Source organism: Brienomyrus brachyistius, chromosome 2 (genome assembly GCF_023856365.1).
Source record: "Brienomyrus brachyistius isolate T26 chromosome 2, BBRACH_0.4, whole genome shotgun sequence".
Taxonomy (NCBI): Eukaryota; Metazoa; Chordata; class Actinopteri; order Osteoglossiformes; family Mormyridae; genus Brienomyrus; species Brienomyrus brachyistius.
The window spans coordinates 21,116,456-21,141,227 of NC_064534.1; the positions used below are offsets into that span (position 1 = coordinate 21,116,456).

At 43.3% G+C, this 24,772-nt stretch overlaps 1 protein-coding gene across 1 annotated transcript; it reads left to right on the plus strand.

Annotated features, from left to right (window-relative positions):
• Positions 1 to 195: 195 nt before the first annotated feature.
• rasef (RAS and EF-hand domain containing) lies at positions 196 to 14,615 on the plus strand. Its single transcript, XM_048994798.1, has 17 exons — positions 196 to 804; positions 3,084 to 3,230; positions 3,467 to 3,557; positions 6,420 to 6,515; positions 6,947 to 7,024; positions 7,107 to 7,222; positions 7,734 to 7,802; positions 8,186 to 8,270; positions 9,178 to 9,260; positions 9,427 to 9,637; positions 10,252 to 10,386; positions 11,296 to 11,443; positions 11,724 to 11,805; positions 12,051 to 12,165; positions 12,377 to 12,496; positions 13,237 to 13,313; positions 13,525 to 14,615. Exons 1-17 carry the CDS (start codon positions 482 to 484, stop codon positions 13,628 to 13,630), a joined length of 2,082 nt encoding a protein of 693 aa, XP_048850755.1. The 5' UTR covers positions 196 to 481; the 3' UTR covers positions 13,631 to 14,615.
• Positions 14,616 to 24,772: the final 10,157 nt, after the last annotated feature.

Below are 24,772 nucleotides of genomic sequence, written 5' to 3' on the forward strand. Positions count from 1 at the left end.
ATCACACACAACATAATACTGTCAGAAAGTAGTTGCGTGTTAATTCCGGCTGGATGCCAGTGTAATGTTTACTTAGTTCGTGCTATTTTAAAAGTTAAACAAGGCAGAGCGGGAAGTATAGCCTCGGTAAAAGGCACACACGCCTTATCCATCTTCACAGTAAAGCGCCGCTACAAGCCAGCCGGCGGTCACAGGGCGTCCGGTCCCCTACGGTCCCGCAGGGACAGCAAAGCCATCGCCGCCTAACCTGCGATCAACTTGAGTGTTTCGTAAGATGTAAAATCTCTCTTTTTAATTTTTGCTAGAACGATTAACTCAGTTGTAAATTCCTGATGTATTTTCAAACCTGGATTTTAGACCGTGGAGCTGTTTTTTGGGGGAACTGCAATATTGGCAGTTTTGAATTTTGTTGAAACCCTGGTGAACTTCTAAGGCGAAAATTCGGCATCGTGTTTTTTTTCCTGCTTGCATCACTTTCCTCATGGAGATAGAGGAAGACAGGGAGAAGCTGCGGATGCTTTTCCACGCCTGCGATGTGAATAATTCGGGGCGCATTGAGAAAGAGGACTTCCTCAAGGTCTGTTCGGAGCTCCCCGTCCAGCCCATCGAGGTGGATGCGATATTCTCCAAACTGGACGCCGACCGAGACGGAAGCATAAACTTCGAGGAGTTTAGCAGCGGCTTCCGGGGGGTATCGGAGTTGGTCTGCTTCGGGGGCATGGAGAGCGGCAGCGGGGACAGCTACGCCCTGGCGTGGGAGGCGTTCCGGCGCCGGCTAGGAAAGCAAGCCGAGCTCATTCCCAGGTGAAATGCCCCCCCAGACATGACTATTAGCGCACTTCTCATCCATACAGTATAACGCTGCTCGTTATGCTTTTGTTAATTGGTAAAATTTTTTAATGCTTTTTAATGTTTTAACTTGCCACAGATTTGGGCTCTTTGAATAATATAAAATTAAGCCAATAGAAAAAGCTAAACAATTTAGCTTATATTTAATTGTCGTATAAAGGTTTAATTACATATTAAATATTTTGTTTCCACCTCGAATCAAAGAGATGATGATTTACAGTCTAATTTTTTTTTTCACAGGTAGTTTTTAGGGGAACTTTTGAAAAAACGTTTGTTATAAAAATTAACCAAATCAGACGTGATGCTTGCAACATTTTATGAATGTTTCTTCTGGGAAATAAGATAAAGGAAAAAACATCCACAAGACCTTTAAACCTACGGACATCCTTTTGCACACTTGTTTGTTCCAAATCATACTTTCACAACCCCAACTTTTCGATTTCATACGGACAAATATTGTACTAGAAACCAATACATTTCTTACTATTCGAACCAATTATGGTTACATGTCCAGGGCTACCAAACACACACTCAGAAGGGCTACCGAACACATAAAACAGAATAAACGCTCTCTGAGCCTCTGAACATGATGGACGAGTGTGTCCTATTTCAGAATGATTTATTATCCATATACACTACCGGTCAAAAGTTTTTACACGCCACAGGTTTTTACCACTTTTCCTTTTATTCATAAACTGGAGATTTTTATTCTTGTTAAGCATTGGGAAGTTGAACGAACGGCTATAAATGAAAATATAAGTAAAATAAAACAAGTTTCCTTTATAGCAACAGTGCATGTCTGACATCCTGTTAACTGGCTGTGTGGTGATGGCATAGTCAAATTCTAGACTGTCCTTTAACTTTGAATGCACTACTTAACATATTCATCCCATGAAACAGAGCAGTACTTAATGTCCTTTATAGAAAGGATGCCTTGAATGTTTGTGAAGGTACTCAAATGCCGGACTCTGTTCCGCATCTCAACCAAAACACATTTAAATCTGAATTGTGAGTTTGATGCCCTCAGTTGGCAAAATTAACTTTGTGTCGCTAATGGAATTTGGATCTCTGGAATAAAATCAATTTGCTTCTCCAGGTCTACATCCCTTTCTTCAGGCTAAATATTAATTACTATAAATGCCCTATAAATGGTGAGCTGTATTGTTGGGTGAACGCGCCTGCTAAGTGAAAAATGACATGAAAAACAATGATCTTGGAGGCCGTCTGCATTTTAGTGGAAACTTTCTCTGAAAATATTGTACTTTTAACCGCTTATGTAGGTCATGACTGTGGTGTAGCGGGGTGGAGGCTGCAGATTGACAAAACAGTCTAATGACTGGAGAGGGTAATGGTCTGGGGTCATTTAAAAATGACTGGACCTACCGAGTCAGTTTGCTGCTCGTATCACTTATTACAGTTTGTGTTACTGTTGTTCTGTACTCTGATACTCCTCCAGTATGGACGTGTCTGTCTTTGTGATAAGATGAGTATAACAGTCAGTTATACCCTTCAGTCATTTCGCAAAGCTGTCATCTCCACCTACAGATAGACCTATGGTTAGAGTCACGTCCCGCCTGGTAAAATAACTTAAATTCCTCTTATTAGGCTTTACTATTCAGACGGTTGTCATGGTGATAAAGCTGAATACACCAGCTTCGCCACGGTTGACTCAGTAGCTAATACTGGTTTGAGCTGTTTGTATAATTTTAAAACTCAACATTTCAGTACTTTTAAGTGGTGAGGCAGCTTTATAAAAAACGATAACGGCCACTAAACAAATAGATAATACTTGATAACATGATATTAACACAAGAAAGGATACAGAGAACTTCAGCCTGTTAAATGAATCATGAAGTCAAAATCCACGTACTTGTCCCTTTTTTCTGTTTTGTGATTATTATATAAATATTATTGTAAAGGGTGTTTCAGGGAATTCTCAAAAATGTTTGACAGTTGAGTTGGTTATTGGTATGTTTGCTTTGCCTGTTTACCGTAGCTTGACCTAGTTGCCCCAGTGCTGTAATTTCTGGACAAATTCCTCACAATATTTGCAGTAGTGAATGACGTGCTGCATGTAAAAGATGCAGCTGTTGATGGGCGCGTCATTGACCAGTGGTTCTCCCTGGGAATAATTCAGCTACATTAGCAAGTTCAGTGACAGAGTAAGGCGGGTGATGAACTGCAAGTCTCCTTTTAAGGCTGAATTTAATGTGATTCGTGTTGTTGTGTTACAGGGATGAACAGGCTGCCGTTCTGTACCAGAACATTCACCTGATCGAGCCCAGGATGCTGCCTCAGTATGAACGGGTCATCATGAACTTCATAAGGGAGATCAAACGGCAGAACTCGGAGACGGACAATCTGGCCTTGGCGCTCAAAAGGTGGGCATGCACATCACCTTATCCTGGGAGTGTAGGCTGCAGGGCACTGTAATCCCAGGACGGGAGAACCCAGTAAACCCAGTAAACCCAGTTTGTCATGGCACATTTGTGTACACAGAAGAGCCGGACACTTCTCATGTCACAGCTGTGTACACGACTGCGATAATTTGAAATACACAATTTAAAAAGCGCTGAAAACATATAAGGAGCAAAAAACGCGTTTGCGTTCTCACCAGGGGTCAAGACAAAGCCATCATGCGGCTCAGTGAGATGGAGGAGGAGATGGAGCAGCGCATTCAAGCCGCGGAGAGCGCTGTGCGGCAAGAGGTGAAACCCTTAGCAAACTCTGATCTCTCAGGCCAATGTGATTCTGCTTAGTGGGGTATATATCCCTCCCTTATCTACTGCATGTATGCTTGCATCCACCACACTCATTGGTGCAGCCTTTCTGCTGAGTCATATTTATTGAGTCATAAGGGAGTGTTGTGTTCAAGCCAGTATTTGCAGCCCAGTATATAATGCTGGAATGAATCAATCACTATAAAAGAACTGCATGATAATGCTGTAGCAGGAATAATGGTGCCGGATGTTAACTAAGCTGACTGTGTGTTTGACTAAGTTATTCTAAAAGATGCTCGCGGTTTGTGGGACTGAGCTGCCGTGATCCGCACTAAAATGTTTCTGGCAAGGGGACGAGTCTTTCCCCCGAAAGACGCAGTGACCGCTGATCTCCGTTCGCGGTAACAGCTGACTGCATCAGAGGGGCTTTGCGGCCTTCGCCTCTAACGGCAGAACGCCGTATGGGATGTGTTGACTGAGGCTTATGTGTTATTAACACGGAATATGCCTCCCTTACATCCTGTCACCATGAAGCTACGTTTCTAGGGCATTTGCATTTGCACTGTTTGAAGCCGGGCGTGGGGGTTAGCGCTTTGTTTTGCCAGGTCTCAAAGGACGGTGCTTCTGACAGAATGCTGACAAAGTCGGAGAACGTTAGTTGTATTTCTTATGAATAATGGTTTGTTGTTATGTTTATTTTCCATTACTATTTAATTATTTTGATTATTTTAGCTTGGTATCAGCGTTTACATTTCTGAATCATGACTTGTGCACAGTGTTGCAGTTAGAAGATGGATGGATGGATGGATGGATGAATGGATGGATAGATTAAAGGACCTTCCTCTGTAGTATTAATAAGAGGTTCTCACTGGCTAACCAGTCCTGAAGTCACTTTTAGTGTTATGTAACTGTCTGCTTGGTGGTAACATGGAATATTTACATTGGAGTAGCTGTTTGTTTTAGCTACGAATATGCCAACACTTGCAAACCTTGGTGCAAAGAGGTGCACACACACACACACACACACACACACACAAAGTATACCTTTGTGGGGACTGTCCATTCATTTTTATGAGAAAAACTATAATCCCAACATGAAGACCATAACCCCTACCCAGCCCTAACCTTAACCATAAGCAACCAAAGCAAATATGAGGCTTTTGGCGTTCACAGATATTTGTGGGGATCTGAAAAATGGTCCCCACCATGTCAAAATAACAGGTTTTTACTACATTGTATATTACCACAATGTAATATAAACATAATCCACACACACAGACACACACACACTTCTGTTATAAATCCGCTCTGCCCCATTCCAGCCTTTTTACTTTTTTCTCAGTTGAATTATATGAGTTCAAAGAATTCGACTGTTTAAGTGACTCATTTTTTTTAAGTTCAATAAATGCATAATATTTCTATAAGCCCATGAGCAATCATGTTAAGTAATTGTGATCTCAATATTGATTAATACAAGTTTGCTTTTATTCAAGAATTCAAACAAGAAAAACCTTTATTGTCATTTGTATTAGTAAAACATTTTAACATTTTTAACATCTGTTGTAATTCTTTGAGAATATGTTCCTTTAATTTTGGAGCTTCTAATGATAATATCTTTAATAATTAATTATGTAGATGATTAAATTCTTTAATTAATTGGTCACAAATGTCTAACTATTGATGAAATGAAAACTGCAAATAATGAACACTTATTAATTGTGAATGCAAGAATCAAGGATTTAGAAACCTCTGGTCATTTTTTTCTGTTTCAATTATTCCCCAGCTGGGAATGTATGAATGTATGTATGAATGTGGCGCTTAAGAATTTGGTAAAACATGACTTTAATTAAAATCTTTTGGTTTTAATTGATTCTTTCAATCAACCGCTTAATCAAGCCTAATTAGTTAATTAAGAATTTAGCTGACAGCACCCAGTATAAACGTTGAGTGCCGTACGCTGGGTAGATCTTATAAAGAATATAAAAATTAGATTTTATTAATAAAAATGTCAGTCTAATTGTCACATTGTTAACCGTGAAATTGTTCATTAAAGCGAAATTTTTATTACAACAAATCTGTATTAAAAAGTATTCATGCTTTAATGAAACGTGGCAATACATGATGGTAATTTTAGAAGCACAGCGATCAGATGCTGAAAATAAAATCCCAATGATGTTATGTAATGTGACGGAATGTTAATAAGTTGAAATCAGGATATAGCATAGAATGTACACCTGTGTATTGTTTCCAGTACATCTCCATAGAAACGCCCACGTTCCTTTGTCACGTGTTGAGTCCTGGAACGTTTGCAGCAGTTTGTTTAGCGTTTTATTCCTGCCCCTTATCAGCAAACGCTGTTTGCTTAGCAGGAGAGCTACCGTGACACTGCGTTGCTCTAGCAGGCCCTGAGGACTTTCCTGTGTCCCGGCTCTGTGACCGGCTGGGACTATGTCAGCTGTATAAATAAATGACAGGCTGCAGAATTGTTGTAAGCAGACTGTTGCGAGAGGAATTCATTTCTAGCCCTTTCAGGCTTTGTAGGTGCCTTTGGTGGCTTTCATTGTATTTATTTTTAGATTCCAGTGGATCTGAGCTTGTGCATTTGGCTTATGTGTGGGGTTTCATGGACGTCTAAGGGGTTGGACTATGGTAATATTCACATTATGGTAACATGAGAGGATAATAAGCTTTGCTATTCATTTTTTGTAGTTTTGCTTATAGAAACATTTGGATGGTGTTTATTAAAGGAAGACCTAGAGACATTTCTAAGATTTGACCGTGCAACTCACTGGTCAGGTCATGAAGGGGAGGAGGCTCTCGGGGTTTGTCACTGATGAAGGGTTCCCACAGGAGGCAAGGAATACGGAATCGGCCCTCAGCGAGCTGAAGCGGCAGTACGAGTCCGAAGTGTGTGAGCTGCAGCACAAGATCCAGAAGATGCAGAAGGTATTGGCGGGCGTGCGTCAGGCTGGGTTTTTAGCAGATGCTTTGTCTCCTGGGTGACGTACAAGTGAAGAAAGTGCGGAGTCAGAGTGCAGGGTCATCCTGCATCCAATGCCTGTATGATACACATCCTCTATTGGCCTTGAGATTCTAACCCACCACCTTCCAGACACGAGCAAACATCCCTAATTCAGTTCAGTTCAATTCAATTCAATTCAATTCAATTCAATTCAATTCAATTCAATTCAATTCAATTAAATTTTATATTAATAAAATTTGAAATGTTACATTGTCTCAATGTGCTTTACATTATCCCTGCCCAAATCCCCCAGTGTGCAAGCCATCGGCACTGCATGCCACCGCCTTTTCTGTGTCTGTGAATCACTGTTGCTATGGCATGAGTTCACGGTGTCAGAATATCCACTTCTTCTCAGATCGAGGAGCAATATAAGAATATCAGTCTGAAAGATGAGGCCCCTGGACTGAAGAGGAAGATTAGTAAATTAACCCTGGTAAGCTCTTCCTGCACACCCACACTGCCACAGCCGCAGCCCTGAGACGGCAGAACGTTGATTTTCTTTTGCGATATTTTAGGAGAATCAGCAGCTGAAGAAGGACCTGCTGGAATCTCACACGAACATCGCCTTTCTGCAGAGCGAACTCGACAGTTTGAAGAGCGACTACACCGATCAAAGCCTAAACTTTCAAAGGTTACTAAATGATTGATTACCCAATGACTCATAAGAGAGCTTCTCTTGTGTCTGGTGTTAGGACAGTGTTGAGATTTCTCTCATGTTTCAGTGCTGGACTGGTCAAAGGTCACGACTTCTGGTTTACATAATTTGCACCACACCAATTGCAAACAAGCGAATCACCTCGTGACCCGTCCACCCAGCTGGGCTTAGCACGCGTCACAGCATGTTCTGGGGCAGACCCGTCAGATTATGCCCAGCCCCTGTGACGTCCTTCTGACACGCTCGCCTCGGCGGTAACAGGATATCCTGGACCGATCTCAGCTGCACAAAGAAACTGACGAGAAGGGGGCAGTTTGGCCTGTTGTTGCCTGGCAACCCAGCCTGGGACACAAGATTTAAAGTGTGTCACTAGATTTGATTACATGTGGATGGCCGAGGCCGTCTTTGCAGTGACTGCATTCCACTGCACAGGTGGGTGCCTGCGTGACAAAGAGCCATAAGTGATGGATCTTCTCTCACTCTTCAGAGACGAAGCCTTCATGAGAGGCTACACTGAGGAGAAGGATAGCCTCGAGCGACAGATTGAAATACTCCAGTAAGTTAGGTCGGATGTTCAACAGGAAGCGCAACTATGTCTGAAACACACTTGCAATGCCCGTCTAGGACCTCTCTCTGCAATTGTAGAATATGACATTGATTTTTGTTGGATTGCCAAGACATTCCTAGTTGATTGAGAGATCTTAACTAAGGTATCCCCCTCCTGCCTTTGGTACCGATGAACCAAAAGGGATCCCCTCGCCCCACTCCAGAATATTTTCTTCGTAAAAATAGCTGACGCTGTAAAAAAGGTTGCAACTCTACTACCGTACAATATTTGGAGACACATTTTTAGGTTTTTTTTGTGAGTTGCTGATAAAATGGGATGAAAGATTTTTTACTTATTTCATCCTCAGTTGGTATTCTGTCTGCTCTTCTCAGGTCGTCAAACAGGAAGCTTCATGATAGCAACGACGGGCTGAGGACCGCCCTGGAGAACAGCCTCAGCAAGTACAACCGCAGTCTGGTAAGGCGGCCATGGAAAGTGCCGAAGGGCATCGGTGTGCTTCTGCTGCCGGGGGGGGGGGGGGGGGGGCTGAGAGGATGCAGTGCCCTCTAGAGGCCAAGTCCAATTACAGAACCATGAGTAGCTGCAGCTCTCGGCTTTTCAGTCGTGTTCATTTAGGCTGGTGAAAATGGAAGTGATACTATTGTATCAGTCAAACTCATTTAATAACTTCCTGTTGCTGGCCCATCTGCCCACCCCCCCAGCACGGTAAAGGTGTGCTGGTGAATAAGTTTAATTTAACAGTAATAGGCATGGCAAAAGACTGCAAATAAATAATCTCAGGTTCATGTTACTCCATGAGCAAACTATGGAATTGCCTGCTTTAACTTTGCTTTGCTTTCCCCGTTTCGTACTTAATTAAATCAAAGACTTATATTCAAGGATTCCTGTAAAATGGAAACAATGCACTTTTTAAATGATCTATTATCCTGGAAACAATTTTTTTGTTTGTAGGCGTGATTTACATTCTATGCATCATGCCACAGAGAAAAAATCCATTAATTTGCTCAGAAAAATTGTTGAGCATTTTCATGTTACCCTTAAACAAGGAATTTACAGTCGACGGGTGTGTGTGTGTGTGTGTGTCTCCAGTTAAGCTGTTAAAAACATGGTATTCGGGGTTTTACTGTGTTACAGCATTGTGTTCATTGTGTTACCGCATTCCACTAGTTCACAAAATCAATTGATAACGTGTGTTAGTTTAAGAATTTATAATGCAAAACTGCAGTGTGTGACAGGTGCATGAATGAAGGAACTAGGAATTAGCAGTGTTTGTTAACCGCTCTTACTACAGCAATCCAGCAGGGTACCAGTTATTCTTAACCCAGAAATTCACAAAGAATCCTTAAAATAACTTCTGTCACAGCGGATGCAAAACACCTCCCCAGGGGGCACCATCTCCAGGGCCAGTCCCAGCGTCGCCGGCTGCCACTCCCCCTGTTTCGACAGGTAGGGGCAAAGAACTGGGAGGGCAGCGGGTACACACACACACACACACACACACACACACACACAGACACTTTCAGAACTTGTTACGACCCAACATTTGGGTTGTGACCCACAGGTTGAGAATCAGCTGTAAAGGCTGATTGGGTGCTGGCTGTTGCCCCCTCAGGTTGTCTCGCTCCTCCTACCAGGACGAGGACTGTGACTCCCTGGCTCTGTGTGACCCCATGCGCCGGCCCAGCTGCGAGAGCTGCTTCGACAGCGGCCTGTCCACCCTGCGTGACTCCAATGGCTATGACTCAGAGGCGGACGTCCGGAAAGGCGCACACAGGCCGGTGGGGATGGCTGATAGCCTGGCGGGGGACGCATCGGACATGGATGTGAGGAATGCAGCCACTGCACACGTGCACTGCAAAATCATGCAAAGACTCCATGCAACTGGGCAGATCGGACATGAGCGCGAGGATGCGGCCGCTGCATAAGCACAGTGTGCCTGCATGCCAAAAAATGCGAGCACACACGCAAGTGCTTTACGCAAACAGATGCGGGAGCCAGGCAGACCCCCGCAGCCCTGAGCTCACGTTCAGACCAGTCCGTCTGAAGTCTGACCTTCTCTTGGCTGCTTAGTTTCTTTCAGAGGTATTACCATGAGCCCCCCCCCCACTCTGACCTTTCAGCCTCCCCCCACCCTTAATACACACGCACACAAATCTCCACATATATCACCCCCCCATGACCTTTAAAGTTCTTCTGTATGCTCCTAAATCAGGGCAGGTCTAAAGGAAACAGCCCCAAAAACAACAGGGTTATTTACCCTGTTTACTGCCCCAGCTCTGTGCTGTGCTACTATCTGGACCTTTTCAGTTGTTCCCTGCCGGCCTCCTGCATGTATCCAGCTGTTTTTGGCATGAATTGGTATCCTTGCCGCCCAGGTGATGCAGGTGTCAGGCTGACAGTGTTTCTGACAGGTGGTCACACTGACGGATGTTTCCAGGTGCCGGACATCCAGGAGGACTCAGCGTTTGGGCCCAGGGAGGCGTCGGTTCTGGACTGGAAGCCATCAAAGCCCATCAGCAGGAGCAGCTCCGGAGCCTCAGCGCGGAAGTGCCTGTCCGCCATTTCCGCCCAGGTACGGGGGGCAGAAGCAGATGGAGGGAGGAGAGAATGCAGAATGAGAGCAGTGGGTACCCCCTTTGCCTGATAAAATCAGGGCTGGAGTTAGAATTCCTTCCCCTACTCTGTGTGAATGGAGTTTGCAAGTTTTCCTCATGTCCATATTCAGGAAAAGTGAGTAGAAGATGGCAGGATGGTTTGCCCTCAGAAATAGACATTGAAGATTAAACATGCGAGGTGACGTGCAAAGAGGAACTCCTGTTTATACTCTGTCTAACCATTAACCAGCCAACAGTTACTCCAAATGAATTCCAGGGCTGCAAACACAATATATCTCAGGCAAACTAAATTAAAACCACGATGAAATGAGCTGAACCCAACATGCCATGAGATAAAGCATCATCTGTCAGCCGTCTGTCCGTCCGTCCATCCCTCTATCCATCGATATTTTAACCACTTACCTTGGTCATGGTTGCAGAGTGGCCTGGGGTCTTGATTTATTTTTTTTATATTAACTCTTTTATTGAGAAATCATATGATATATTACAGTAACATGACTGTTGACATTGCTTTTGCTTTCACATTTTAACCTTTCTGCTGGAGAGAAAAAATAATAACGTTGGAACTTGGGTGTGGGTGGTGGGGCAGCCAGATTACAGTCACATCATTGAGATGAGGGTTCGAATCCGGGCACCAACATACAGAGCAGCATGATTTATAGAAAATCAGACCTAACAGGCTTAACAAATTCCGTCCACTTAGTCCATATTTTGTGAAAGGTGTCCCTCTGCACTAGATTAAATTTTTTACAAACAGTCCCTGCTGTTTTGGTAACCAGAAGAGAATGTGTCATCATTTTAGCATCATTCATTGGAGCGTCTTGGGGTATGTGAGTTCCCGACTGTGACCTTTCTTCTTCTTACAGGGTGACAAGGAGGAGGACAACTCAAAGTACACGGTGTCAGATACAACATACAAGATCGTCCTGGCGGGAGACGCGGCCGTGGGAAAGTCCAGCTTCCTCCACCGACTCTGCAAGAATGAGTTCAGAGGAAACACCAGCGCTACCCTAGGTACAGGCTCGTCAGCACAACGCCACACTCATTAGCTTTAACGAGGGCCATGCTAATTTCTTCCTGTAGAAAGGGCCCATTTTCCTTCTGTACATGTTGTAAAGTGGTCATCTAACCGAATGGCAGCTTCTGGAGTTGTGTTTTATGTGATGCGGCCCTTCTCGTGTTCCAGTCCTCCTGTATGTTTTCATGACTTCACAGCACATACGTACTTTGTGCTCTGACTTTTATGACCACATCCACATCCTTAAGCCTATCCTCTGTGCTTGGGGCTGCTCAGGTGTGGACTTCCAGGTGAAGACCTTGGTGGTGGATGGAGAACCGACAGTCCTGCAGCTCTGGGACACTGCTGGACAAGAAAGGTCTGAACCTACAGGAACCTCACATGCATAATTTGTGTGGGGCTGTGAATTCCTTTTGTTCGGTGTGGATTTGTTGGTGAAACACAGTGAACTGATTCCAGGATGTCATTTTTGGAGCACATTAAGCAGATTTGGTCAACATGAGAACAGAAGTAAATGTGATGCTTGTTTTTTATATATAACACTCTTCGAATCGTAGTCAGGCATTTCAGTGGTAAGTATCTTTCTGTTACGGTATATTTCAGGTTTCGGAGCATTGCCAAGTCCTACTTCAGAAGAGCAGATGGTGTGCTTCTGTTGTATGATGTCACTTGTGAGAAGAGCTTCCTGAATGTGCGAGAGTGGGTGGACATGATTGAGGTAGTGTGTCCTCTCTGGCCTCTGTGAAGACCTTGTGTTTTATGAAAGATCTTAAGCCTTCGTAATTGGCTGGTTCCAGAATGACATCACCGGTCATCGCCACAGTACCTAGCTGTACTTCACTAACACAAGGAAACCTGATAGCTTTCTTTCTGTCGTTTTGTGGCATGGTAATTGTCCTCATTCAAACTTCTGTCATGTTTTGGCCCAGGATGTGTCTCAGGAGGACATTCCCATCATGCTTGTGGGAAACAAGGCAGACCTGCGGAAGCAGACTCTGGAGGATGGGATCAATTGTGTTCCAGTCAACTATGGGGAGAAGCTGGCCATGGTGAGGCTTTATGGCAGCAGCTCCTGTAAAGGAGAAACTGGGAAACACTCTGCTGAAAACTTGTTCCATTTGTAGAACACTGAGTCCTGTCCTACATCCAATGTCATTTTTGAATGATTCAGGTGGTTTGCTGGATTGTTGGGAAGGACTTAGGGTCTCATATCCCCTGGGTTGGGGGTTAGGTTCCTGTCTCCATGTCTTTGAATGTGGGGATAGCATCTTCTCCCTGGTGAGGTGTACTGCCGTTTCACCCCACATCCCAAAGTCATGCATTCAGGCATCTACGTGAGCTGGTGCCCCATGTTGGCTTGGCATCCCGTCCTTGATGTTCTGCAGCCCTGCTCCTTATACTTTCGGGGATAGACTCCAGACCCACCTCACAGTCCTATGCTAGAGTTATGGAAGAGGGATGTATGTAAATGATTGAAATATTGTTATAATGCTAATTGGAAGAGTCTTTGATAGTTTTGAAATTTATTTAGGCCTCTGGCTGATTCAGAGATGAAAGGCAGAGGATGCAGTGTGTCTGGATCTTTCATAAAACTCAAGCCTGTACCTACAGTTTAGGACACCGAGGTCAAGTCCTCAGTATCTTTTCTGCAGCTCCAATAACCATGATGCATTATGGGAGACACCTCGGAAAGGCTAACACTTTTGACCTCGGTATTTAAAAAACCGTGGCTATGGTCCTGATAAAACCTCAAGCTGCCGCCAGGTGACACCCATCGTTTTCTCCACAGACATACAGCGCGCTGTTCTGTGAAACGAGCGCCAAAGATGGCTCCAATGTAATCGAAGCGGTGCTGCATCTCGCTCGGTAAGGAGCGGCAAACGGGGATTTATTTCCTAGGTCAGTGTTTCTCAACCCGCTCCACGGTGGCAACTAGATGGTCCACGCTGAGAAACATTGTCCTAGGTGATTGACCCAAGAAGAAAATAAGAGCAGATATTAGGTGCGAATCAGTAGTGGCTCTCCTTGGCTAAGCAGAATATTGGCTCGACATATTCTGTTATTTTTTTCCCCTTAGGGAGGTGAAAAGGCAAGTACACAAAGACAAGGATCTTGTTTCTGTCACAAGCCTGACAGGAAGTCACAACAAAAAGTTGTCTAACATCAACTGCTGCACGGCATAGAGCGACAACTAAGATGGCTGCAACCGAATCACCGTTCCAGCTGAAGACGTCCACATTTCCACGCTGCACCTCCTTACTTTCCAAGCAGGCAGAGTGAGAAGAAGGTTTGCGTTGTTATGCTTTCAAACAAAAGCGTACAAGGTATTTCCTGGGACTGGCAAGTAACCAAAGTCAGAAAAACTGTTTTCGCCAACTAGCATGAAAACAACCAGACACCTCCTCCTTATCTTAGCTTGCCACGGCAGCTGTATTTTACCATATATGCACTTCTACTATGATGTCTTACATATGCTGGGGGTCACTTATGATGTCAGAATGTTTGGGTGCAGTTTGTACTGGAGAATGGCAATTGTGCCTTTAGTCACATCAGGGATACTTAGGTGAGGCACCCAGTACTGTTGTCTGAAAGAGTACTGATTACTGAGTACTCATTTGGATAACTGGATATTACAGGACAGTTCTGTTCTGTTGTAAACTCAGAGAAACACTAGTGTCCACACATGGCACAGATCTCTGGCATGTTGTAAACTCAGAGAAACACTGGTGTCCACACACGGTGTGGATCTCTGGCATGTTTCCACACATAAGAATCGGCTGCCAGCCACATCGGACACCCCCCCGGGTACTCAGTGTTCCTCCAGTGCCGTCTGCGGATTAGAGCGGGCCGTGTCTGGAGTAGGTCTTGGAACAGGATTCCAAAATAAACATGTCAGCTCAGAGGAACACCTTGGAGATGCTGCGTTTGTAAGCTCTGCAGAAAGCGAACGTCCTTGTTGTCGTGTGCCGCGAGGGTTCGGTTGTGCAGATGTGACAGATTTAAGATGCGCCTCTGGGCCTCGTACGGAAAACGAGCGGAAAAAAATGTCGCAGCCACATTGCCTAGGGAGAATCCGCAAGAGCAGCTCAGCTCACCCAACCTGCCGCTGACTCCCGTGGGACCATGAGGCACTGGGATGGGGGCTGTTTTTTCCCTGTTTAGCTGACTTTGGAGGGGGCTGTGACAAAATGGGGGGTGGGGGGCTTCAGGATCACCTGGAGCATTTCCATATTTCTCTACCCAAATGAGGTGGTTGGAGTCACCAACGTTGAAATTTCCTCCCTCTAGTGGTGGGAAAATTAAAATCAGCAACTAGCTTTTTACACAAACCTATAAAAAGGTAGATTGTGTTACGTCTCGACTGTAAACTGTGGTTCTGTTCTGTTAATAGTGTATTTACATTGTCAAATTATATGTGAATTTTATGCTAAATTGTTATTATTGTCAATAATACTATTATTAAAACGTTAAGCATATTTAATAAAACTACCATCTGACGCTGCTGGTGGAGGTGACACTGATGTGGGTTTCTTTGTCCAATAGAAACGGCAACTATGTGTTTGATACTCAAGCCTGCAGTAATAGGTACATGCAGGGATGCCGCTAGACATTTTGGGCCCCATGAAAGTATATCGTATCGGGCCCCCAACCCAGACCAATCCAATTATGTTCAAAATGTTTAGGGCCGCTGCCACTCAGGGGCCCTTGGAATCAGCCTAACCACCCCCCCATTGACAGCCCTCCCTGGTCAGGCTTTCCTAGCACAGTGTACTCAGAAAATACGCACTCCGTTCCCTTAATTGAGATTGCGAACTCCAAAATAAATCGCTGAAATCTTTGGGCCTTTTTGACATTGTTCATAATTCTCATTTCAGGGACGTTATTGCTATGAGGAGAGGAGAGCGCATTTATGTGGGCTCTGTAAATCAGGCATGATGGGTGGGAATGTAACCTGCACTGGGCTTTTAATCTGAGAGCTACTCAGAGGCTGAAATTTATTGTCCAAATACAAGAAATAGCCCATTGTTGACTCTAAATGTTTCATTTTTCATGTTTTCATTAGATATGATTTATTTTGTGTCGGATTTTGACCCCCCCCCCCCCATGGATACTGTCATATTGCCCATTCCCAGTACCTACTTGGCATTTATAAACAGGAAATGTGTTCTGGTTCGTCATTGTAGATATTAGAAAATGCACCATCGTACCTTATATTAATTGTGTGTTTTAAAGTGTTATTATGACCAGTGAGTGAGATCAGAAACAAATACAAACTGGATTGTCATCCTTCACTGCTAAAGTGCTCAGTATTTGTTGTAGCTGTACTGATATCTGCGATTTATATGTCAGTTTTACCTGTTTTTTGGAGTTACCACATTTCAGCATAAACTGTTCCTGCAGGGTTAAGAATGAGCCTCCTTCCTCCCATATTATCTGTCTGTATAATTCCTGTTTGCATAAACTCAAAAAGTGGTACTTTGTATTAAAAATGTTTCCTGCAATTAAGTAGTTACCACCATGATCTAGATTAGTGTAGTACAATAGTGTAGCTTATCTAACCTTCCTTATGGAAAAATGTAGCATTTACAACCAATTCAGATTATAATTTGAATTAGAATGACCTTTGTTCAGAAATTCTTTAAACCTTAACACTATGTTTGACTGCTGTTTATTTTCTCAGCATATTTATAGCTATTACAGTCTGACTTGTGAAATGGGCCTTTACGGTGTTAAAAGCATGTAACAGCTCATTCTTTGTTGTAACCTCATTGAAAGTGCTAATATTTAATGAATAAAGAATAATATGTTTAATAGCTTCAAGAACACATGCCGTCATCCGTCACAACACAGAGCTCATTCCTGGGGGACTGGGGGGTGTCAGTTTTTGTCGGTTTACACTTTGTCTCACAAGTCTAGAGATTCATTAAAATGATCACTTAGGCAGAAAATTACATGACCTGTGTTTTGCAGGTATAAATGCTTCGCTGACTGAAAATTGACTGAGTGAATTGTTGACTCCTGGAATAAGTCCTTTCTTCAAGGTAGAATGATCAGATGAAGACAGTATCCCTGTTCTGTATGATCACATACTCTAAACATGTTCTTGGGCAGTTTTTCTCAAATTCTGCAGGAATGACTCTCCCGGGGGTGACTTAACGACCAGATTCCTTATCTGATAGTCATTTAGGACACACTGTACCAGGAGGGTAATGTGGGGAAATGCAATAAGCAATTTCATGAGCAGCTCAGTCGGGGAAGAAGCTTCTGCAGCCGTCCTGGAGCATAAGGCACCGCGAGCTGTGAGATCAGCTGGCTCAGTCATGCTGTTTTATTTGGACAAGTGGTGCCATTTATCTCGCCAGCTGCTGCAATCAGGCGACCTTTACTTGGCATGCCAAATGAGTGTTCAGATTAGTGAGTTTTTCAATGACATGTCTTAATGATATGGTCCTTTTGGACCATATTATGAAGAGTGTAGGTTTGATTTCAATACTGGTTCGGACCAAATTAACCCCTCACCTCCCACAATATTGGTAAGGACACGTCCCCATCGTCCATACCCAAATGATTGCCATGGAATATCATTTATGCATCTGTCCTTGTAACAGGATATTTGGAGAGCCTACACACATAATCTTTGCAGAATTGCATTGCATCTGCTCTGGCTGAAATTATTAATTAATCAATCACTAAATACATTGACATACTCTTAACTCAGCCCTGAGGCTACTGTCTGTTCCCTCCAAATTGCAGAATTCACATCTTCAGAGAATGACCTCAACTGCAAATTCACTTGTGTGCAACTCAAGAATAAGGAAGTGCGTTGGCAAGATTGATGATGCTGAGTCCTCCCAACCAGAGAACCCCACTTATAAATCAGTTTGCTTCCCAGCGCTGTCCTCCTGGTACCTGTTGAGTCATTGTGTCCTCTTTACTCACATTACTTTACTCGTATTGCATTTCATACCTGCATTGTTGCACCTGTCTATTTAATACACACAGAATACTGTGTATGACTGATTACTGTCACATGGGGGTGGGGCTGCTGGCTGCTAAGTTAAGATGGAGATCTAGGTGGCCTCCTGTGTCATCTAATGGGTCTAATGACCGGCACTATATTAAATGCGCTGACAAAATTCATGTGCTTAGTAATTAACTTGAGCCTGATACTTACCTCTGAATTCCACTAGTATCTAAGGGCCTTACTTTTCAGTAGACTAGACTTGCATGATCAAAATCAATTAATAAATCTATCATTTGACTGACCATGTTGTTGCCTGTTGTGAGTGAAATTATCTCAAAGATAAGAAGAACTTGATCCTAACACAGAATTTGAGCTATTGTATGCACAATGCACGCTATTTCAAACTGATTCATCTTAATTAATACTTTAATCACATAATTAAACAGCAGTCGATTACAGAAAAATGACTTTGTTCATTCATTTAATTTAATTGCTGAAATTGTTCCTACCTCTTCTGTTTTTGACAAAAGGAGCTGGATACTAATTAAGAATGGATGAGAGCCATCGAGAGGATGAAACATTTTGAACAAAAACACTTTCATCAAAGTTACATATGAGGAATTCTTAATATCCCTGAAATGTATCAGTACGCAATGCATCTTGTTTGAATTTTTGTATTCCTTTTTTTGCTACAACTAAATTATTTTGGTTGATAATTATAAGTTTTGAACAAAGTATGTATAATTTCTGTTATTTCTTTACTTGTATAGGTTGGAAAAGTCTCCTGAAATGACCGTGAAATGACTTACCATTCAGCGTGTTTGTCTGTATTGTTATAGATTTAAATCCAATACGCGGCTCTTTGTATAGCAGTGGTTTCATATTCTCCTCCAGGTCCTGTGGCTCTCCTATACCTTGGGAATGTACAGCCCAGATGAAGTGGTAATCTATCCTTGTACCCCAGTATCATTAGCTGGCGACTGTGTCCCCACAGCCTCCGTGTGACCCACAGAATCCCACAGAGGGATTCTCTGCGGCACACAGCACTTCTCCGATGTCATGTCATGGCTGAAGCACATCAAGCATCCATCATGGTAGAGGAGCCTCTCTGAGGTGTGAAGTCTCAGGAAATATCCTCTCTGATGTGAGAGACACAAAGCAGTCTGAGGAGAACCTTGAGGTCGGATAGCATTATGTGTAACTGTCAAACGATGGACTATGACCATTTCTGTTCCAGAAGGTGATTAAAAAATAATGTAACTTCTATTTAATATTGTGGGACATGTACAATTAAAGGAGATGGGGGGTATGATTAGTGTAGCGCTAGCAGGGCAATTTTCTGCGATGCAGATACTAAGATTATGCCTGAGACAGAAGACCATTGGTAGACTGACCTCTGCAGGAAGGGGACAATGAGGGTGACATATGGGGAGTGATTTCATACAAAACGTCTACCACCCTCAAGCTCCTTTCTGTGGTAGGATGTGACCGTCCCCATCCTAGGCTGGCCTACACCCTCCTGTGCTACTTCAGCTTTCAGTTTCCCCTGGTGGGAAGTGGTTTCTCTTCCCGAGCTGTGGAATGAAGTCTGAGCTGAGAGAGATGAGTTTTTCTTTTGAGAAATCTTATAAGATATTTCATTTCCTCTGTTAAAGGTGGGGTAGCGCAGTAACACACTTCAAAGAGTTGCGCAGCGCTTACACGCGGAGTCTGCATGTTCTTCCCATGTTCACGTGGGTTCCCACCTCATGCTAACAGTTACTAGAGGATTGCTGAGTCTCCTCATCAAAAAATCATTGGCTTATGGTTACCCAGGGGTGTAAGTAACGGACTACAGATGCTCTCGCTACTGCAACCGTTTGAGAGTTTGTATGTAAATAGTTTGAAATAGGTGCAGTTCTATGTGGGAACATATAAAGTGAGTTAACAGTACTTCTGCCCCACTATTTACCCAACAAGTGTGTCTGTTACTGTACTTCCCTCTTAGCCTCTACTGATTTTACTGGCTCTGTTTGATGTTTCTTTTGACTCCATCAACAGGGATTGGGCTGTTCCTTCTCTGTAGCCAAACATACAGTATCAATGCTCCACCTAAAATCGGTGCATTAGCACTGCAGGTTGATTCACGAATCATTTAACAGCCTCTAATAATCACAGCGCTCATGGTGGGAGTTGTCTCAGCTTCAGAGAGAGGGCATCCATGGCCGTTCCTTTGAGAGCTTTTCAAAGTCAAAGCCCTGAAGGGTGAAAACATCATCATGTTAAATCAGCCTTGCCTTCCTAAGCCTGTTCAGATACCTGCATTAAGGAACTCGGTCTCCAGTTACAAAAAATAAGACCATGTAGAGGTATGTCTTCTTTTTATCTCATGCCCTTAGACTAGCTATTAATTGTATTTGCAGTAGAAGTTTAGCTAGCTTGGAGAGATTCATTAATTGTAAGCTAATTACAAGGCCGCTCTTATGCTGCTTTGCACGTGTGTGTGTGGTATTTTGATGTTGTGGGGGACATTTTTTTTCTTGGTCTCTAGCAGGGGAAAAAAGGGTTAGGATTAGGGTTAGGATTAGGGTTATGGTTAGGGTTAGGATTAGGGTTAGGTTGAGGGTTAGGATTAGGGTTAAGATTAGGTTGAGGGTTAGGGTTAGGATTAGGGTTAGGATTACGGTAAATCTGACTGCAATCAGTAAACTAAAAATGTCAAAAATGTTTTATTTTGTTTGCTGACATGGTTTAGATTAGGGCTGGGTAGAGGTTTAGGTCGTCATTTTTGGGATTTGGGATTTTCACATAGAAATGAATGAAGATATGAGTACAAACATATATGTGTGAATTTACACTCATCTAAACTTTTTGTGCTCTTTCAAGGATGGATTGTATATATGTGGTTAATAGCAGATCTCTTTGCATAATGTATCTATTGTTATTTTACCTGGATTACATTTTTTGTACATAATAGTACATTTACTTGAGTAGGATTTTTCTTCCATTCACTAGACCTAGTTCCATCAAAGCCCAGTAGATTTGCCAGTGCAAAAGAATGTGTCTTACTGAAGTTATGCTACTTCATAATAATAATCTGGGGTGTCTTGGGTACAGGCACTCATATGTATAATATATATATAATATTTCACAATACATTTCAGTACTCATTATTATAATCAAGCATTAATGTATTACATTTATTTATAATATCAATTCTTGAAACACGTAATTTACAAAGTTTTACCCATTATAAGTGATGTGCAGATACGCAGTACGATTACTTTCTTCCATATATGATTTAAATAGATCATAAATTGTATGAATTATTATTACTGATAAAGCCCCAGTGTTAAGCTGTTATGGTAGCTTCTAATTAAAAATGTACTCTTCCTTTTTTGGTTAACGAATGCCAGATGAGAAGTTTTGTGTATTTGTGCCAACTGCTGCGTAGCTTCTTTTTTTTCCGCTGCGCGGCAATTAAAATGAACTTGTAAATGCCGTTTAATCTCTCAAGGATGCGCCGCTGAAAGTCTCCCACTGGCGAACGTCTCCATCTGTTTACATTGTCACGTGTCTAATGAGCCGTATTGAGTCATTTGTCACAGTGCAAAGCAAGGGGGAGTGGGATATTTTAATTATACAAGCCAAATCTGTGTCAGGCAAGGTTAATGTTGGTAATAAATTTACTAATGCAGAAGGACAAATTAAACAATCACTTTGAACGTTGCACCAGCTGCTCCGCCCGGAGCACAGCAACGCTCTCGTAACTGTTTTATGGAGGGGGATTCTGCTGCAGGAAATTTCCTTTTGCGGAGGAATAAGCGGATCTGCTTCTTACGTCTGAGTGCCACGGTGCTGGCGGGACTCAGTAAAAGTTTAGTTATCGTTCATATACTTATGTTTATAAGGAGCTGCGTCAGAGATGGTTTTGCAAGCTCATGACACTATTAACATGCATGATGGTATAAAGATCGTCTGCGTTCTGGTTTGACCTGGTTCAATAGTCCTTTGTCCAGAAATTAGTATAGTTACTATGATGATGATTTGCGAGTGTTTTGCCTTGAATTGAGTCATATATTGTTGTGATAATCTAGTGGCTGGGTTATGCCTTGAGGCAGAGATCGTCCAGATGGAAAGTGGAAAATAGAAGCATATAACAGCAATTGGAAAGTTGAAATGCATAGTGTTCTGCATTCAGTCCATCTTGGACTTTTCTCCCAAAGTTGTTGAGGAACTCCTTTGCCTTACGGTACTGCGTACCACGCGGTGGGAAACACACTGGTTGGGGCCCTAAGTCTGTAGGTACATCATTCATACAGCAACACCCCGCCCCCACCCTCCAAGCAGAGGATCACGTGGGTTCAGGATCCCAGAGTCTCCGGACTTTCATCACAAGGCATCGCACCAATAAATTGGATTCTTGTGTGCTGGAACTCGAGTGCAATCCGATATAATTGATGAATCAAGGAAGGTGTGGAGCCGAAATGGTCATTTTTTTTAAAGGTTTCATGGCGAAGAACCGTTCTTATTAATCCGACAGCTGCCCTTCAGAACAGGAGAGCCGCAGTTAGGCTCGAGTGCTTTTCAAGAGTGGTCGATGAACTCCAGAAGAGCAATTACTTGGCTTGCTATTTGCTTCTGGGGTGCACCTGCACACACACGCACACACACGCACACACACACACATTAACAAATGCGCCGTGTGACATGCGGCTTTCAGTCACCTTTTCTCCGTGTTTCTTCCGGTCTTAGATAACAGACTCACTCAGTGCATTGGTGCCGTACTTGTAGAACCAAAAAGGTTCCCAGAGCAGCGGAGATGGTAAGGAAGGCAGAACATCCTTTAAATCTCCCAGACACGACTGCTCCACGCACCAGACCAAGGCGATGGCTTGAAATGGGAGGGGGACCAGGGGGTGTAATGAATAAATATCACCTTTTAATAGGCAAGTGAGCCGGAGGTCAGCGGTGTTGTCAAGGAGATAAAAGCATTATTTTTTGCGCCCCACGGAAACGGACTGATTGAAGCACGTGGGCAAGTCAAACAGGAGCAGAACTGTGGCGGCTTTAAAACGCGCACTGCAAAGCACTCTGTGACTGTCACTTATAATTATACCCTAGATTATCCGCATTATTTTGTATTGTTTTGTACTGTTATATGGATCATTCATGTACAACTGACAGATGTGTAGATGGTGTCATGATTATCCACAGGGATAATCCGGTGAGCTGCCTATCATTCGGCTGGAGAGGACGTTAGACATTTTTGTAATTGGGGGATCGGAAAGGAGGGAAAACATCTTTTTGGAGATTGTCGTGTTGGTCAGTTAGGCAAGTGTTTTCTGCCCCGGAAAGCTACAATAGCTTTGAATAATTAATGCAGCTTATAAACTGTAGCATAACACTTTAAAACAGTAAATCAGGTTTCTCTGGTACAGGAACATTTTAATTATCATCATGAAGAGGTATATGTAATTTTAATACTTCATTCCATTTTATCATTAAAGAAGGTCAGGATCTGGTTTGAGAACTTATGTGTTTTATACTAATTATAGTAAATACTGCCTTGCAGAAACTCTAGAATTTTATTCCATCTTATTTGAGTATAAAATAAGCCGCATATGTAGCAATATATAAATCAGCATAACAGAGTTCTGGACATTACTCATAGGTAGGTGCAGGGACGGATTATGGGTTGTGTGGACCCCTGGGCAAAACGTTTGCGAGGGCCCGCCACCACCACAGCCACCACCACCACCACCACCACCACAATTCAAGGGCCCTTGGCCAGCCAAACGCCCTCCCTATAGGGTCAGGGGCCCTTGTAGGCAAAGGATCAAAGAATGTAGGCCCTCTAAAATAGACAAACGAAAATACATTGTTGATAAGCGTTGCAAATTGTTTTGGGCTAGGGGCCCCACGGGCCCCCTGCATCCCAAGGGCCCCTGGGCAGCGGCCCCGCTGGCCCGGTCCGTAATCCGTCCCTGGGTAGGTGACTGATTCAGAGACGGAGCAATGCATTGTTTCGAAAGAAAAGAAACACTAGAGGGCGCCATTGTCACACAGTGCCGTTTCTGTTCCCCGCCACAGAAGCATTAGAAGCATGTAGCATTAGAAAAACCATAAAGGAGGTATATGATATAATGTGAATGTGACTGTCATACCTCGTAAGAATGGCTAAGCATCATCATCAGGCACCTGAAGTGCTGTCGCACAGTCAGGTCCGCACTCCCTCTCTCATACTGCCTATTGAGTCAGGTAGAGCGACGTATAACTCTGAGGCTATTTATACAGCTATGAATAGTGATATACTTTAATCTTCATTACAATCACTGACAACTACTCCCCATATTTTAAAAGACGTGGGAGTAATATGCTATCAGTGAGATGGGTTAGGGTTCCAATTTTTACTATTCGAGTGGATTGGGATCGTAATCTGAGGTGTCTGAGAGACTGATCTAGGAAGAGCTGATGAACAGGCAAATTTTTTGTTACTTCCCAAATTGCAATAGACCATAATGCTTTGATAATGAACTGATTTCAAATTAAAAGACATGCAGTCAATTTATAATAAATCATTTCGAAAGGTAATTCAAAGAGAGTGAAGAAAGATCTTTGTTTCGTGTCTTTGCCTGAGCCCAAGCATTCAGCCATATAAATAACTGAGAGCCCAGTGACAGACAGGTGAAGGTCCAATCAAAATGAGCTATCTGCCTGGTGTTCCATGCTGGGCACGCAGGAGGCGGGCCTTTGACTGCCACTCAGTCTGACAGACTTGTCTGGGTGATGTTGCCGAGTGGAAGCGAGCTGCTCTCATCCTCCGCTGTGAAGGACGGCTGGAGCAGCGCACGTCGTCTCTCCCGCTGTGTCAGAGCCGGTTCCGCGGCGAACTCATCTCTGCGCATGAGAGAGCGAAACTGACAAGAAAATTTCAATATGGCGGTAATCAGTCTGGCAGCTTGACGCCCTTACCCTGGGTGTTCTGTGCCCAGGCACTGATCAAAGATCCTCAAATCATTAGTTTCTGCCCCGGGAACAAAATATCTCTCCGCTCCCCTCCTGAGAAGGGGAAATCAAGGAGAATCATGAGAAGGCAGAACATCCTGAGCTCGTGTGAGAGAAAATATAGTGGAGTGTTCCGGAATGGGAGCCGGGCCTCCGTGCGCTGACATTGAAATGACATCGGAGGAACCCGCCGCTCTTAAAATGCTCCACCCTTAATGGCTTCTATGACAATGGAATTTCAATGAAACCTGCGGAGATATTGCTCTGTCCATCTATTATTTTACACCATAATTGGGGCCCCTAATGTGACCGACCGCATATGTCTGCCAGATGGCTTTTTGTTCCCTTATAAAAATAAAGGGGTGTCTTGCCC

What these genes read in the sequence shown, in the direction of transcription:
- rasef (XM_048994798.1), top strand. Translation starts at nt 482, where the DNA reads ATGGAGATAGAGGAAGACAGGGAGAAGCTGCGGATGCTTTTCCACGCC. An exon ending in TGTCCGCCATTTCCGCCCAG is followed by an intron (nt 10,387 to 11,295) that starts GTACGGGGGGCA and finishes TTCTTCTTACAG; the next exon opens with GGTGACAAGGAGGAGGACAA. An exon ending in GACACTGCTGGACAAGAAAG is followed by an intron (nt 11,806 to 12,050) that starts GTCTGAACCTAC and finishes GGTATATTTCAG; the next exon opens with GTTTCGGAGCATTGCCAAGT.